This window comes from Cetorhinus maximus, unplaced genomic scaffold (genome assembly GCF_964194155.1).
Source record: "Cetorhinus maximus unplaced genomic scaffold, sCetMax3.hap1.1 HAP1_SCAFFOLD_598, whole genome shotgun sequence".
Taxonomy (NCBI): domain Eukaryota; kingdom Metazoa; phylum Chordata; class Chondrichthyes; order Lamniformes; family Cetorhinidae; genus Cetorhinus; species Cetorhinus maximus.
Genome location: NW_027596540.1, coordinates 178,668 through 195,683, shown reverse-complemented (window position 1 = coordinate 195,683; position 17,016 = coordinate 178,668). Strand labels below are relative to the sequence as shown.

General features: G+C 45.8%; 1 protein-coding gene across 1 annotated transcript; it reads right to left on the bottom strand.

The window, feature by feature from the left end:
* Positions 1-15,846: 15,846 nt before the first annotated feature.
* LOC144674252 (interferon-inducible GTPase 5-like) lies at positions 15,847-17,016 on the bottom strand. Its single transcript, XM_078535683.1, has one exon. The coding sequence runs from the start codon at positions 17,014-17,016 to the stop codon at positions 15,847-15,849; it is 1,170 nt and encodes a 389-aa protein (XP_078391809.1).

Below are 17,016 nucleotides of genomic sequence, written 5' to 3'. Positions count from 1 at the left end.
CCAAAGTCAGTTCACTGGAATACTCTCAATCGGGTGTGTGTGTGTGTTGAGGCTTTTCCAGTCACAGCGATGTTTGAAATCCTTTCCCAAAGACAGAATAGACAAATATTTCTCCTTCCACATTCAAAAGTTGATGATATTCAGGTCCTGATGAACTCAGTGCCTTTGACAGATCTTGATGTGATGTTCGCTTTGCGTTTTCTGTCTGCCAGTCATCCCCGTTTCATACCCTGTAAAACGAGTTTACAAAAGTCATCACTTCAAATCCAGGACAGAAATTCTGAACAGACAATTCTAGTTTCAATGGAACATCTTTTTTTCTCATGTTCCCCCAAAGCTGTAAATCCCCATCCCACACACTCTCCCTCCTCTCTGGGCTGAAATCCAAACCCATCTCACCATCTCTTTCCTCCACTCCCAATTTTCTCCCTCCCTCTCCTCTGCCTGGGTTCAGTTCTCCAGCTCCTGTGTCTCTGATTCAGGGTCTCAGGCGGGACCCCAGCTGCCGTCGGGCGGGACACAGGAGGGGGGACCCTCCCGTGTGGGTCTTACCCGGACCCTGAGTCCGACCCCCAGTTTCTGAGCCCCCCGGGAGGCCCGCGGTCTCCCCGCAGTTTCTGAATCTCCCGCTCCGGATCCTCTTCCCCTGAACTCGGCTCTGTCACCGGGAAGAAGCCCCGGGGCTGGAAACACGGGACATGGAGGCTATGATCCGGGATTGCGGCCTACACCGGGTGTTTCTGAAGCCTCTTCCCCGACCCGCCGGCTCCATTCGGCCTCACTCACCCGCCGCCTCCAGTCAGTTTCTGTCTCCCTGTGGCTCCGACACCAGCCCGGCCGACCTGACCCAACACCCGCACTGCACATGCTCCAGTCAGAGCGGCACTGCGCCTGCGGAACAATCGCCTGTTGTACAGATAGGGCACATTCTGCCTCTCGGTGAATGCTGGGTAACCACCTCCGCCATCGACAACCTGTTTCATCGAATACAACATCATCTTTTGTGGTCCGATTACGATTTGAACCCTGGATATAAAATGGTTAAGTCAGTTGACACAGCATCTATGGTTCTATCCTGGATTTGATTAACAGCAGGAAAAAACCCTCAATGTCAAATGTGAACTCACTGGATTCTTAGCAGGCGGTGTGAACGAATGTGTCTTTTCTCGCAAACAGAACATTTAAACAGCTCCTCATCACAAATTGATTGTATATCAATTGCTTTGAACTTTTAAAGCTGAAGTGTTAACTAGTGGAAATACTGAATAGATCCCTCTGCGCATATAAAGTATCTGAATGGTCTCCCTCTGACGTGACTGTGTTCTTGTGTCAGTAAATGGGATGACCAAGTGAATACCTGTCTACATACAGCTGGTGGACGGTGTTTTTGTGGTGTGATTATACCGATGAGTTCCCAGCTCAGACATGCTTCGCAAACTCTTAATATAACGATTTCCATATTCTTACATTCCCCTGGTCAAAGAAAAGCAAAAATACTGTGGATGCTGAAAATATGCAATAAAAATAGAAAATATTGGAAATACTCTGATATTGAGCAACTTCCAGATCAGAATTGACTTGATATGATGTGTTGCAGCCGTAGCATTTGGAAGTTGGTAGGCACGAATGTGATCGACAGCAACCACAGCTGCAGTAAGTGCAGTTCATGGAACTTCAGTTCAGAGTTGTTAAGCTGGAGCCTGAACTTTGGACAATGGGGAGAAAGTTGCCTGGACAATTTGATTCAGCAAGCAGCCACTCGCCTTAAGTTACATAATATCAGATTTAGTCTGTGGTCAGGCGTGGGAGGGTTTGACTACTGGTGATACAGGTATGGGTATCAAGAAGGTAGCAAAGGAAGCGCATTAGCCTTTGCACTTGTCCAATAAATCCAAAGTTCTTGGAGCCATGAGGACAGCAGCTTGATGTATGAGAAAAGTGACCATGGTACCGAGTTACAGGGGACCATTCAAGTTGGGGGTGGGGGGTGGCGGGGAGAACAAAATGTAGGAATAGTCGGGGACAGTAGCCAAGTGTGTGAGTCCCGAAAGCTGTGCAGCCTGCTCAGTAATGGATTTAAGGACATCACCTTGGGCTGGAGAATAACGTGGAGAGGGAGGAAGAGGGCCCAGTTATCGTGGTTCATGTAGGTACCAGCTACATAGGTATTATCGTGTAAGAGGTTCTGCTCAGGGAGCATGAGCAGCTAGGGCCTAAATTAAAAAGCAAAAACAAAAGTAATAACCTCTAGATTACTCTCTCATACATCAGTAAATTGGCATAGAGTAGACAAGATCAAAATGTTGAATGTGTGGTTCAACATCTGGTGTCACAAGGGTCATTTGGAAGAACTCCTTCAGACTTTTATAAAACTGGATTGCCTGGGCGGTTATGTTATTAGGCTAGCAATCCAGAGGCCTGGATGTGTGTTTGGATCTTTACATGGCATGAGGGAATTTAAATTCAGTTCATTAAATAAATCTGGAATTGAAAGCTAGCCTCAGTGACAGTGACCATGAGACTATCTGATTGTTGTAAAAACCCATCTGGGTCACTAATGTCCTTTAGGGAAGGAAATCTGACAACCTTACCTGGTCTGGCCCACGTGTGACTCCAGGCCCCAACAATATGGTTGACTCCTAACTGCCCTCTGAAATGGCCTAGCAAGCCTCTCAGTTATACTCAAGGCAGCAGCTCGCCACCACTTTCTCAAGGAGCAATTTAGGGAAGGGCATTAAATCCTAACTTTGCCAGCGGTGCCCAAGTCCCGTGAATGAGAATAAAAGCTTGGAGGCGATCAATCTCTCATCAGATATTCAACTAGGGAAGACTGCATTATACTACTGAAACTGGGGCAGGTCTTAGGGAATAGCAGAAATATATATATTCTGCTATATCCGGCACTGTATCAGTCTCGGGAGTATCGGAATAGTTTCACAATGCATTCTCTAAATTTGCCTCTGACGCCAAATTGGCAGGGGGTGCTGGGGGAAAGAGTGAGGAGGGCTGCAACAAATTACAGGAGGACAGCAACAAACTTGCAGGATGGGAAAATAATTGGCAAATAAAGTTCAGAACAGATAAATGTGAGGTAATTCATTTCAGTGGGAAGAACAGAGAGGTCACGAATTACTTGGAAGATGGTAGTCTAGGTGTAGTAGAGGAACAAAGGGGTCTCGGTTACGAATACGTCAATCATTGAAAACCGTGCCACAGGTTAGCGAGGCCGTAGAAATAAGCAAACAAACACCAGGCTTTATCTCTAGAGGGCTAGAATTGAAAAGTAGGGAAGTTCTGCTGAACCAGCACCAAACCGAGATTAGACCAGACTTACGGTACTGTGTGCAGAACTGTTCACCATATTATAAAAAGGATACAGGGGCACTGGAGAGGGCGCAGGGAAGATTTACAAGGGTGATCACAGAAATGCGTGGGTATATATATCAGGCAGGGGTTGGCAGGCTGGGTCTCTTTTGGAAAAATTGGAAGGCTGAGGGGTGACTTAGTAGAAGTCTTTAAAATGATGAAAGGTTTCGATAAGAGTGGATACAGAGAGAACGTTTCCTCTTGTGGGGAAGTGCAGAACCAGAGGCTGTCAATATAAGACAGTCACCAAGAAATCCAATGGGAAATTCAGGAGAAACTCCTTTACCCAGAGAGTGGGAGAGAATGTGGAACTCATTCCCACAGGGAGTGGTTGAGGTGAATAGTGTAGATGTATTTAAGGGGGAAGCTGGATGAACACATGAGGGAGAAAGGAATAGAGGGGTTACAATGAGAGATTTGGATGAGGAATATCGGAGGAGGTTCGAGTCGAGCATAAACAGCAGCATGGGCTGGTTGGGCCGACTGGTCTGTTTCTGTGCTGTATAATCCTGTGTAGTTTCCGATCAGTGTCTCAGTTCCTTCTGCTAACATCCTTCATGCCAAAAGCCAACACATTTGTAAGAGTAGGCAGAGATTTAAACAGTAGTGAATAAAAATGGGGCTCATGAAATAATTCAGGAGCCACCTGCGAGCTTTCCTCATCACCGTCACATACACGGGTGGGCAGTTTAAACCCACAACACTACACCAGCACTCTACTCGCGGTCTCAAATTTCTAGAACACAGCCAGGACAGTTTTTCTAGAACAGTATATTTTCAAACTGGCTCGGGAACAGGCCAGGCGAGAGTTAGAGAGGAGGGACAACCGGGGCGTGGGGGGGGGGGGGGGGGGGTGGGGTTTGTTAATCATCCAACAGTCAATGACTGCATTGCAAAGGGTGACCACAATACCACTGAATTTGAGCTCCGGTTTGGGAGGGAGTCAGCGGCTGTATTTTGGTTGAGAGAATGATGAAAGTCAATATAAGTTACAATGGTACGATTTTTAAACGGGGGATTCCCTTCCTATTTACTTCCTAAATAATGAATTATTTCATGAGCCCCGTTTTTATTCACTGTTTAAAGGTCTGCCTGCTATTACAAATCTGTCGGTTTTTCGCATGAGGGGTGTTAGCAGAAGGAACTGGGGCACTTGTCGGAAACCACACAGGATATAGGGCACAGAAACAGGCCATTCGGCAGCACAGGGAGAGGCCATTCAGCTCCTCGGGCCTGCCCCCCTCCCCCATTCCCCATTCATTAGGATGGCGGCTGATCTTCTGCCTCGACTCCACCTTCCTGCCCTATCCCTTCGCGCCCAAAATCCTATCAGTCTCAGACTTGAATAGACTTAGTGACGGAGCATCCACAGCTCTCGGGGAGGGGTGGGGGGGGGGTTAGAATTCCAAAGATTCACAACCCTCCGAGTGAAGGAATTTCCCCTCATCTCAGTCCAAAATCGACGACCCCTCACCCTGAGAATGTGACGCTCCCACCGCCCCCCATTCTAGACTTTACAGCCGCAGGAGGGAAATAGTCTGTCGGCACCGACCCCGTCAAACCCTCGAAGAATGTTCAAAGTTTCAATCAGATCACCTCCCATTCTTCCAAACTCCAGCGGTAACAGGCTCCCCTACTTCAATCTCACCTCGTAGGTCCGCCCTCTCGTAGGGATTCACGGAATGAGTAAGGAGGCCATTCTGCGCTTCACCCCCATGCCAGCATCCCAGGGATCAGTCTCTTGAACCCTCACTGCATCCCCACCAAAGGCAAGTCTCCTTAGCTAAGGAGACTGAAACTTGTGCACATGTGCTCCAGGCGTGGTCTCGCCAAGGCCTTGTATAATGGGGGCAAAACTTCCTTACTCTTAAAACAGCACCTCCCTCGCAAGGGGAGAGCCGACATGCCATTCGCCGCCCTTTATTGCTTGCTGCCGCCAGCGGGGCAGCTTGCAGCGTTTCGGGTGTGGGGCACCCAAATCCTCCCACGCGTCAACATTGGCCAGGGCTCGGCAAGGTGGCTGAAGGGTGCAACGCCAAAGCAATTCGCTCCGGGGCGTCGCCCTGGCTCCGTTTGAGCGAGGGGCACTCGGCGAATCCCAAGTGAAATTGGCGCCGTTCTCCCTTTTGCCCACATGCAATGATGATGGTGTGATGATGATAATGATGGTGTGTGTGTGCACGTAATTCCTGCCATTTCGTCTTACCTGGACCTTTGGTGCTCTGAGACCCTTTACTGCCTTATTTAAACTCTTCAGCCTGCCACTGGTCACTTGCCTACCTCCAACCTGATACGCTTCACTGACTTGCTCTAGGACTATGTCGCAACCTCTCCTATCTCTTAAAGCCTATCTTCCCTCTTAAGAGGGAAACTTTTCATTTAAGTCCAACAGTTCTGACATGCAGTCAGAGCCACATTAGTTGGCCAATGTTTGGGCGACCTTTGACCCTGCCTAAACTGGCATCCCAATGAGGTCCTGGCTGCCTTTTATTTCACTTTTTAAAACAAAGGGGAGCCTCTCCTGTTTAGAGTAACCTTATTTCAAAAACAGTGTTCCCTCTTATAATGTTTTATTTCTACTTTATTCCATGACCAGCCCCTCCACCTCACATCCTCAAATGGTGTCGCTTCCCCCTCCATCCAACGGCTTAAATATCGGGGCGGCCGCAGGGAGGGGGCAGGGACAGCCATCGCCACGCCCCCGCGTCCAATCACGGCGGGCGCTTCTGCATCGCCCATCGCGCGGCGGCGGCCCGCCGTCCAATCAGCTCCCCACCACAGCCAGACCCCGCGCGGGCGGCGGGCGGCGGGCGGCTCGAGCTTTCCCGCCAACGGTCGGAATTCAAAATGAGGACCACGTGGTTGGGGTGGTTATTCGGCCCCTCCAGCCATTACAAGCCCCTTTCCCCAAAAATGCGTCGCAAAAAGGCATTAACATGTTGAAGGATATGGGGACCTATCTTCTCAAAAGACATGAAGATGAAGACATTAAGATGACTGAAAAAGAGAACATCTTAAAAGGCATTCGCAAAAGGAGAGCACATCTTCTTAAAAGGCCATGAGATGACTAAAAAGGACATATTTTCTCAAACGGCATTAAGATGATTGATAAATAGAACACATCTTCCCAAATGACTGGAAAAGAGGACAAATGTTCTAAAATGCATTAAGATACAGAACATGTCTTCTCAGAAGGCATTAAGATGACTGAAAAAGAGAACATAACTTCTTAAATGCATTAAGATAACCAAAATGAGGACATAAACAAACATATGAACTAGGAGAAGGAGTAGGCCAAAAGACCCTTCGAGTCTGCTCCGCCATTCAATAAAATCATGGCTGATCTGATTGCAACCTCCTCCTACCCCTGATAACCTGTCACCCCCTTGTCAATCAAGAATCTATGTAGCTCTGCCTTAAAAAGATTAAAAGACCTTGCTTCCACCGCCTTTCAAGTAAGAGAGTTTCATGACCCACCACCCTCCGAGAGAAAAATTTTCTCCTCATCTCTGTCTTAAATGAGTGACCCCTTATTTTTAAATAGTGACCCCTAGTCTAGATTCTCCCACAAGAGAAAACAGCCTCTCCACATCCACTCACCCCTCAGGATCATAAATGTTTCGATCAAGTCACCTATTACTCTTCTAAACTCCAGCGGATACAAACCTAACCTATCCAATGTTTCCTCATAAGACACCCACCCATTCCTGGTATTAGTCTAGTAAACCTCCACTGAACTGCTTCCAACGCACTTACAACCTTCCCTAAATAAGGTGACCAATACTGTACACAGTTCTCCAGGTGTGGTCTCACCAGTGCCTTGTACAACTGAAGCATAACCTCCCTACTTTTGTATTCAATTCACCTCGCATAAACTATTACATTCTATTAGCTTTCCTAATTACTGCATACTAACCTTTTGTGATTCATGCACTAGGACACCCAGATCATCCAGAATCTTAGATCTCTTCAATCTCTCACCATTTAGATAATATGCTTCTTTTTTATTCTTCCTGCCAAAATGGACAATTTCACATTTGCCCACATTGTACTCCACTTGCCTGGTCTTTGTCCACTCACTTAACCTATCTATGTCTACCTCTTTATGTCCTCTTCACAGCTTACTTTCCTACCTATCTTTGTGTCGGCAGCAAATATAGCCACCAAACCATCTGCCCCTTCATCCAAGTCATTTACATAAATTGTAAATAGTTGAGGTCCCAGCATTGATCCTTGCGGTACACCACTCGTCACATCCTGCCAACCAGAGAAAGATCTATTTATGGCTACCCTCTGTTTCCTGTTAGCCAGCCAATCTTCTATCCATGCCAATACATCCCTACACCTATGAGCTTTTATTTTCCACAATACCGTTTGTGTGGCACTTTATCAAATGCCATCTGAAAATCTAAGTACAGTACATCTACTGGTTCCCCTTTATCCATAGCACATGTGGCTCCTTCAAAGAACGCCAATAAATTGGTTAAACATGATTCCCCTTTCAAAACACCATGTTGACTCTGCCTGATTGCTTTGAGTTTTTCTAAATGCCTTGCTATAACATCTTTAATAATAGCTTCTAACATTTTCCCGATGACAGATGTTAAGCTAACGAGCCTGTAGTTTCCTGCTTCCTGTCTCCCTCCCTTTTTGAATAAAGGAATCACATTTGCTATATGCCTATCTAATGGAACCTTCCCAAAATCTGGAGAATTTTGAAAAGCTTCTTAAAAGGCATTAAGATGATCAAATATCTCCTCAAATGCATGGAGGCGGCATATTATAAGGCATTAAGATGACTGAAAAAGAGAGCATTTCTCAAAAGGCATTAAGATAATTGAACAAAGGAAAATATCTTCTTTAAAAGGCATTAAGATACGGAAAAAGGGAAAATATCTTCTTAAGAAGCATTAAGAGGATTGAAAAAGAGGACATATTTCCTTAAAAGGCATTAAGATGGCTAAAAAAGAACATAACCTCATCTAATTGCTGAAAAATTGGGAGGAAATATCGAAGGCAAGTTAATCAACGGTCAACGCCAGAATGGTTGATCAAGGCCAAATAATTACCTCCATGTCCAAACAAGAGTTGTCAACACAGGCCATCAAGAGTCACTAAACTTTCTTGAAGTGCAACCACCCACTAAAAACTTAAATGTAGCCCAAAGAGTTTCAGGGGAGATGACGGTGTAGTGGTACTGTCACTGGGCTAGTAATCCAGCGGTCCAGGCTAACGCTCAGGGGACACGAGTTCCGATCAAGAAGATTTAGCAGAAGCAACATATATTCAGAAACAGGAACCTGTCCTCTGTAGGCAAAAGGAACATGTCCAGGCATTGCGCCTTTTTTTGAATTAAACAAAAGCCTGGGGGCGAAACAGTTCCCTTGGTGCATTGTCCAAAGTAACACCTTGACCAATCTGCTAAGTGCAAGACAAAAATATTCGCAGCATGTCTCCTCAGCAATAAACAACTCATCTATTCTAAACAATTTGGTAGATATCATGCCTTTATAAAGCACCTTTCATGACATGCCAAAGTACTTTACAAGTCATTGAAGTACTTTTGAAGTGTAAGCACTGTGGCATTGTAGGGTTACCAACGCGATTGCTTGCTTTTTTGAATGTCATTGAACAAGAGATAAATGCTCATGGCACAGTAAGGAGAATTCCCCTGCACTTCTTCGGAATAGTACCCTTGCGATCCTTTACATCCACCCGAGAGGGCAGATGGGGGGCCCTCAGTTGAAAGCCTCATGCGACAGTTCAACATTCCCTCAGTACTGCATCAGGAGTGTCAGCTCTGCTTGTTGGCTCGAGTCACTGGACTGGGCCTTGAATCCACAACCTCTGACCCTGCGGCCAGGCTGCTAGCCAACAAGCCATGCTGGGTATACAGTCAGGCTTTGTATTCAAAAATCAGGGTGATTTGATTGAAGTGTATAGAAGATCCCGAACGGCCTTGACAAGGTAATGTCGAAAGGATGTTTCCTCTTATGGGTGAGTCCAGAACTAGGGGGCACTGTTTTAAAATTAGAGGTCGCCCTTTTAGGACAGAGATGAGGAGAATTTTTTCTCTCTCAGAGGGTAGTGCGACTTTCGAATTCTCTTCCTCAGAAGATGGTGGAGCCGGAGTAATTGAATATTTTTAAGGAGGAGGTGGACAGATTCTTGTGAGGCAAGGGAATCAAAGGTTGCCGGGGTTAGATGGGGATGTGGAAATCGAAACACAAGAGGATCAGTCATGATCTTATTGAATGGCGGAGCAGGCTCGAGGGGCTGAACGGTCAACTCCTGTTCCTATTTCTTATGTTCTAATGTTCCAATCATGTCAATATTTCCTATGGGGGAAAATGTTAACATCTCCACTGTTAGAGGTGAATAAGATTAGGGCAGGTTTAGATAAAGTAGACAAAGTAAAGCTGTTCCCATTAGCGAGGTACAGGAGACACAGATTTGAGGTTTTGCACAGGGGATGCGAGGGAGATGTGAGGAAGAACTTTTTTACATAGCGAGTGGTAATGAACTCGCTGCCCACGAGGGTGGTGGAAGCAGAGATGATGAATGATTTCAAAAGGAAATTGGGTGGAAACCTGATGGAAATAAACTTGCAGGGGTACGGGGATAGAGTGGAGGGAATGGGACTGACTGGATTGCTCTACAGAGGACCAGCATGGACCCAATGGGCCAAATGGCCTCCCTTCTAAGTGGTAATGGCTCATTGACCATCATCTGTGGCCTTATACCCTACTATTGAACAAAATGTTAAAGTCTCTTTTCCTACATATATCCAAAAACTTTCTACACAAATTTCCATTTGCTTTTTCAACTCATTAAAACTTCTAGCATACAAATTGAGGCTTTAAAAAAATTACGCATTTCACATGATTAAATTTATCCATAGGGTTTTTATTTGAAAGGGCCGACTTTTCTACACGACAGCAGCACAGAAACAGACCATTCGGCCCATCTGCTGCATGCCAGTATTTCTGATCCACATGAGCCTTCTCCCACCCCCTTACCACATCCTTCTGTTCCTTTCTCTCTAATGTCGCTCCAACTTCCCTTTAAACATATCTATGCTATCCACCTCAACCCCTCCCTGTGGTAGCGATTTCCACATTCTCACCACTCGCTGGGAAATGAAGTTTCTCCCGAATTCCCCATCGGAGTTTCCATTCAAAAGGTCTCAACCTCTTCCAGCACTTTGAGTTTAAGACTCAATATCCATACACTTACAGCTGTATGTTCACTGTCTAAATATATATCAAAGGCTCCTTGGTAGCTGGAATATAATGGCACTGAGATAGACGAGTCACTGAATGTTCTGGTTCAACCCTTATCAGACTCGAAAGAGTTTCAACCCTTATCAGTGTGTGCATTACTTTTCAAAACTATTTAAATGAAATGCAGGAGGGGAACATTTTAATAAGTTTATTTGGATAAAATTCCTGTTTAATATTTTGAAAGGTGATTATTTGTGCAGTGATTTAACATCTCCTACTTGGGCAGCCCTTCAGGGTCGAGAATGACTTACTTACACTCCAGTCCAGTGGGTTCTATGGTGGCTGAGAAGCCCAGCGTACGATCTCAGACTGTGCCACATGCAGCGGCAGCTGGAGATTGAAGGGTGGGGCAGATGGCTCCTCTGCGGGTTTGCGCGCTCTTTCGGACGCCTGGGCTTCACCTTCACAAAAGAAACTCCTCCATCCATTTTGGTCGGTCACAAGCCAGGGACTCCCATGAGTCGGTGTTACTTGGGGCGGGGGATGCGGGGGAGGGGGGCGGTGAGGAGAAGCGTCACTGAAGCGTCTCCTGCCTCCACTGAGTTCTGAGTACAGCAGTTGCTTCCAGAGTCTGGTATCAGGCATATGAAAGAACTGTCCTGCGCACCAGAGTGGGTTTGGAGTGATTTGCGCCTCACCACTGGGCATATTGGCTTGGGAAGAGGAAGCTGGTGTTGGATGGCTTTTCTAGTTTAAAAAATAAACGGCAGGAATGATTACACATAATTATGCTTTTGAGGGATTCTGCATAGAGGTGGTTGGACATTGGAGACTCATTTTTCAGATTTTTTCCCCCCAAACACACCATACTTTGGGAAGTCAAGATGCCAAATGTGCTGATGCTGTAGCATATTAAATCATTCTGCTAGCATAGACGCGACCCAGAGGGACTCATCAACTTGGTAATGATATTCTTTGTTCGCCAATATGCAAAAATTTGAGGTTTAGTCGTCAGAATCCTCCAGGCCCACTTCAAACTCGCAGGCTTCCCTTCTAAAACGGAACACAATTTATTGGCTGCGATCTCACCTTAAATCTGGCCCTGCCAAAGGGGCTTCCCCGAAGGAAATGTTGCCAATTTCGCTTTCTTTGGAACAGAGGAGACCAAGGAATAGAATGTAAGTGGTGTACAAAGTTAGGCATTTTATCTATAATGGAGAGGGCCATGATGCAGAGTGGATATGAAGTACCCATTTCCTCAAGGAGCTCTGTATTTGAGAGGACTGCCTAATTGTGTTGATACGTGCGCGTGCAGGAGATTAATTGGAGTCAGGTTGTCTTTAGGTTTTGAAAGATGTAAAGGATAGGGGTGTTAAGCTTGAGGTACAAGTAACTAGGTTAGATCTAAAATTTGCATTTTTAGAGAAGTTGAGAGTTTGTTTGAATATCAAAGGGGAGTCAGAGGTACCAAAAAACATCTTTACATTTCGCAGGGAGTTCCATAGGTAGAGTAGTGGGGTGACGATATTTTATTGACCCAAAAAGCAAAGACAAGACAGAAACAGAAAAAGATTTTATATGTGGAAGGATTTGAGTTTCAAAGGTGTGAGAACAGTGGAACTGGGATGGAAGGGGAAAGAGTTTAGGATTAGAGATAGCTGGAGCTCTGGGCCCGGAGAGCTTGCCATTTGAACCGGCCATTAGTAAGTCCTGGGCTGCAACAAGCAGTTTTATTCTGAAGTGGATTCCAACGTAGAGTGGAAGAGGTTAGAGGTCATGTGCTATGCCTTTATTAAAGCTACAACACTTCACCTTGTGTAATATTACTGGATTTTATAGTTAACCATCTATAAAGGGACTGTTGCCCGGGAGGTGTTGCCTGGGAGGTGTTTACATGTAGGATTGACCAAGTAGAATTTTCCTTTTTTTGGGGCATGTTTTTTAAAAACTAACATTAATGGTGTAACTAATCGTGTGTGTTTACGTTTCCTTTTATTGTTGCTAATAAAACTTTTGGGATTTTAAGAAATAAAAGTAAAAGCATTACTGGACTTCTTACTAAGATCGGTACATCGCCTTGTTTTCAGAATACAAAACAAAGGGTATCGTCCATAAGACAAGTTTCCCTGAGATTTGGTTTGCTCAGCAATTAACACCGGCTGTGGTTATAACAATGGAAGATGGCCACACTCCCAAGGACCTTCCATGTAGCAAGGTACATGGACCCAAATTACTAGTGGACAACAAAAGCAATGGTTCAGGGATAATTGTAGCCATGACACGAAGGCCCTAACCATCGACAATTGCACCTGGAAGTCAATTCTTTTAGGTTGGCATGCTATGCCACAAATGGCCAGTGGCAACAATCCCCAATGTCACTTGGCAGCTTCATGGTGCAATGCCTGAGACAGAACCTGTCACTTGGCCTTCAAAGAGAAAGGTACACCAAGTGAAGACACCCCTCTGAATGGATCATTTGCTACCTGCCCACCATTGCCCACAGATTGACCTCACCAAGGGGAATGTTGGTGTCCTTCAACAACCAGGAGACAAATATAATGTCATTGGCAGAAGGATTAGATGGGCATAGAAACGGAACTATCCATATAAATATTGTGGCTACGAGAGGTCAGAGGCCAGGAACCATGTGACAAGTAACTCATATCCTGACTCCAAAGCTTGTCCACCATCTGCAAAGCACAAGTCAGGAGTGTGATGGAATACTCCACTTGTCTGGATGAGTGCAGCTCCCACAACACTCAAGAAGCTCGACACCATCCAGGACAAAGCAGCCCCGCTTGATTGGCACCCCATCCACAAACATTCACTCCCTCCACCACTGACAGTAGCAGCAATATGTACCATCTACAAGACGCACTGCAGGAATTCACCAAATCCCCTTCAAAGCACCTTCCAAACCCACAACCACCACCACCTAGAAGGACAAGGGCAGCAGACACATGGGAATACTACCACCTGGAAGTGCCCATCATTGTCACTCACCATCCCGAGTTGGAAATATATCAGCCATTCCTTCACTGTCATTGGGTAAAACTCCTGGAACTCCCTCCCTAACAGCGCTGTGAGTGTATCGGTACCACATGTACTGCAGCTGTTTGAGGCAGCTCACTACCACCCTCAAGGGCGACTAGGGATGGGTAATAAATGCTGGCCCAGCCCGCATAGCCCACATCCCATGAATGAATTTTTAGAAATTCATGTGATGGGGTACAGGCAGCAACCTTATACACATTTATTGGATGTGGACATCGCTGGCCTTGTCAGCATTTATTGCCCATCCCTAACTGACCTTGTTCAGACATTAAGAGTCAACCACGTTGCTGTGCATCTGGAGTCACATGTAGGCCAGATAAGGACATCTGAAGGTCAGTGAACCGGATGGGATTTTACAACAAGAAAAATGGTCAGACATGGGGTCTATTTTATTTTATAAATTGACTTCAAATTTCACCATTTGGATTTGAACTTAGGGCCCCAGAGCATTATCCTGGGTCTCTGGAATACCAGCCTGGTGACAATACCACTACGGCACCACTTCTCCAAAAAGTGCACTTGGAAATCTGCGTGTCATGCTGTAACCCACAAGGCTAGGGACCAATCCCAGTTGGCACAGACATGGGCCAAATAGCTTCACTATGCTGCAAATCAAAACAAAAATTGCTTTTAAAGTTATCCAGGGTTTGGGAATGTGTGTATACCTAATCCAGTTTTACAGAAACAGAACTACACAGTTAGCATAGAGAAACAAATTCCAAGGTAGCTGACTCCAGGATAAATTGCATAAGTTATTCATTTTAATAAATCAATTCCTCACGGGTGACAGACAGCTCCAATACAAAAGTCTTTGATGACCCACATACAAACATGCATTTATGAAAACAGTATTTACAGGAAATTTTTGAACAGAACTGGAAAATGAAAAAGTGGATGACAAACAGGTTACATGCAGCAGTTAACAAAATGTTGAAGTTTTTTAAAAAAAATTTTTTTAAGTCAACTGCAGTTAAACCCTTCACTAAAGCTACTTTGAAAAGTCAGATAACAGTCACTGTGCACATTAATAATTTTATTTAAATTCTGAAGTTTCTCAAATAACCGTAGTGAGTTCAGTTATCAATTGGAAATAGACTGAAACGTTAAGTTGTGCGAATTTTGACACTCCCAATAGCATTCCTTTCGTGAAATAAAATGAGACTCACTCAGCAGTAATCTGTACAAGAAACAGCTTTGTTTACATTTTCAGCAAAAAAAGTGAGTTTACTTGCATTGCTCAGAAATCACATCTTTCATTTCTTTTGCACACACTTGGCATTTCCTTTGAATCCTGGCCTTTCACCCACCAATTCCCCCTGCAGTGACAATTCTCTAAAATCTCCTCCTGTTGGGAGGAGAGGAAAACAAAGCAGTGCCGTCAATAGTCAGCCATTCTGCCAAAATATTGGCCTCAATTAGTGTTGATGTGCTTGAAACAAAGGTTAAATTTTTTTTAAAAATTGAAGTGTTGCTCGACAACCACACTGGACTCAGGTTGAAGTCAAAAATATCACGCCCATCACCTTTAAAAGTGGAGAGTCAGCAATTCAATCTACACTCGGGCTTCCAAAGACGGTCATTGGCTGTTTAATGATGGTGTTTACTATTACAACATCTACAAGAGCTATTGCTACTTTTAACATGGGAAGGATAGAAGAAATGATCCCCAATATTGCATCAACACTTGGATGTACAATACAGGTTAAACTTACAAAAGAAAACACATCTGGGTTATGTTGCTCATTCAGACAAAGAGGGTCAGTCAATATGTTGCATTGACATCAGCTGGAGTTGCAGTAATGTGCTTAGGCGAAACCTCACACCCAGCTAGCATGGTAGCTACCAGCTGCAGTGAAATACGAGTCTTGTAATGCCTAGCCTTCAATTTTGGCCCATGCCCATGTGGACTGCCAATTAGAATTTCATCTGCAAGCCAATCTCGTTTAGTTAGTTGTGGAAGGTCTTGGGATGAAATGGCTATGTTTTGTACTTGAAGAGAATGCATTGTGCATTAACAATCTTGGACTGGCAGAGCATGGAATGCCTCTGCAACAAGATTACATTGCAGACTATGGAGGAAAATAGGGAATTAAGCCACTTCACCCACCAGAGGATGCCAATGTTGGCCTTTGATATTGAAGTTGAGCTTTCCTCTCCCTTCATGTGTACCAAACACCATTAGATTGTTGGGCCTCAAACAATGTTATTCACCCTTCAGTACATCCTCCATTTTCCTCTGAACACGGCAGGCATCGTCCGTAAACTTCTGCAGCATGGTATCCAACAAGCGGATGGTGGAAGCCCCAGACAGCTTCCCTCCAGGCAGGGTCTCGAGGAAGGGAATCCACTTCACGTAGCTGTGGGGGACCGACACGTTTATCTTCGTCCACTTCAGCAGCTCCTCCGAGACGCCCTTCTCCGTCAGCATCTTCGCCATCGTGGTGTGGATCTCATCCGAGAGGACAAAGGTCGGCTGGCGAATCAGCTTGGCCCTTTTGCTCAAGGCCGGGTAGTCCAGCCCCAACAGGACGCGGTAAAGCCGGATCTCGTTGTACAGAAAGTGGACATTGGCCTGGTAAGGTAGCTGCTCGACCGGGATGGGGTCGATGAGGCAGCTGTAGACCGCCGACACCGGAATGAACTCCCTCAGAGAGTCCTTCAGCTCCATCTTGTTGGCCAGGTAGTGCAGGGAGAGCAGCAGGGCATGTTTCTGGAGTGGAGGAGAGGAATTTCTCTGCAGAGCCTGGACGCATTCCAGAAAGTCGAACCTATCAACCTGGTGGCAGGAGACACAGAAGAAGTGAGCAATCGCGTATTCAATGTTCAGATTTGCAAAGTGGTCGGCGGTGAAAACATTCAGGACGTCATCAACGAACTCCTTGTCCCTGTAGCCAGGAGGGCCCAAGTCAATCTTGGTGCGGATGAGGTAGAACTGCTTGCCAAGCCGCCTGAGCTCGCTGGCAAGGGTTGCGACCTCCCACGTGAACCACGTCGATGACAGGATGAAGAAGCCGACGTACTTGTCGACCTCCACCGTCTTCAGGTAGTTGCCCGACGAGAGGCCGGGTCCCGGAACGCTAGGCAGCTCCCAGAACACGGAGCTGGGGTTTCCCGGCCGGCAGTAAGGCGCCGGCTTTGTCACCTGTTGGGCGGGGCCGGTGGGTGCCGCGCCATCTTCGCCATCCTTGAAACCCATGACTGAATTAATGAAAGCAGACTTCCCCACTCTCGGGGTCCCGGTGACCGCCACATGAACCGTCACGCTTTCCAATCTGCTCCTCTCAGCTTTCACCAAAGATGCCACTTCGGATATCCCGCCACGGCTCATGGCATCTGAAAATCTTCCTATTATCCATGCAATTTCAAAATCCAT

Bases quoted from the DNA above. Each gene is read 5' to 3' on its own strand.
- LOC144674252 (XM_078535683.1), bottom strand. From the start codon at position 17,016: ATGGATTTTGAAATTGCATGGATAATAGGAAGATTTTCAGATGCCATG.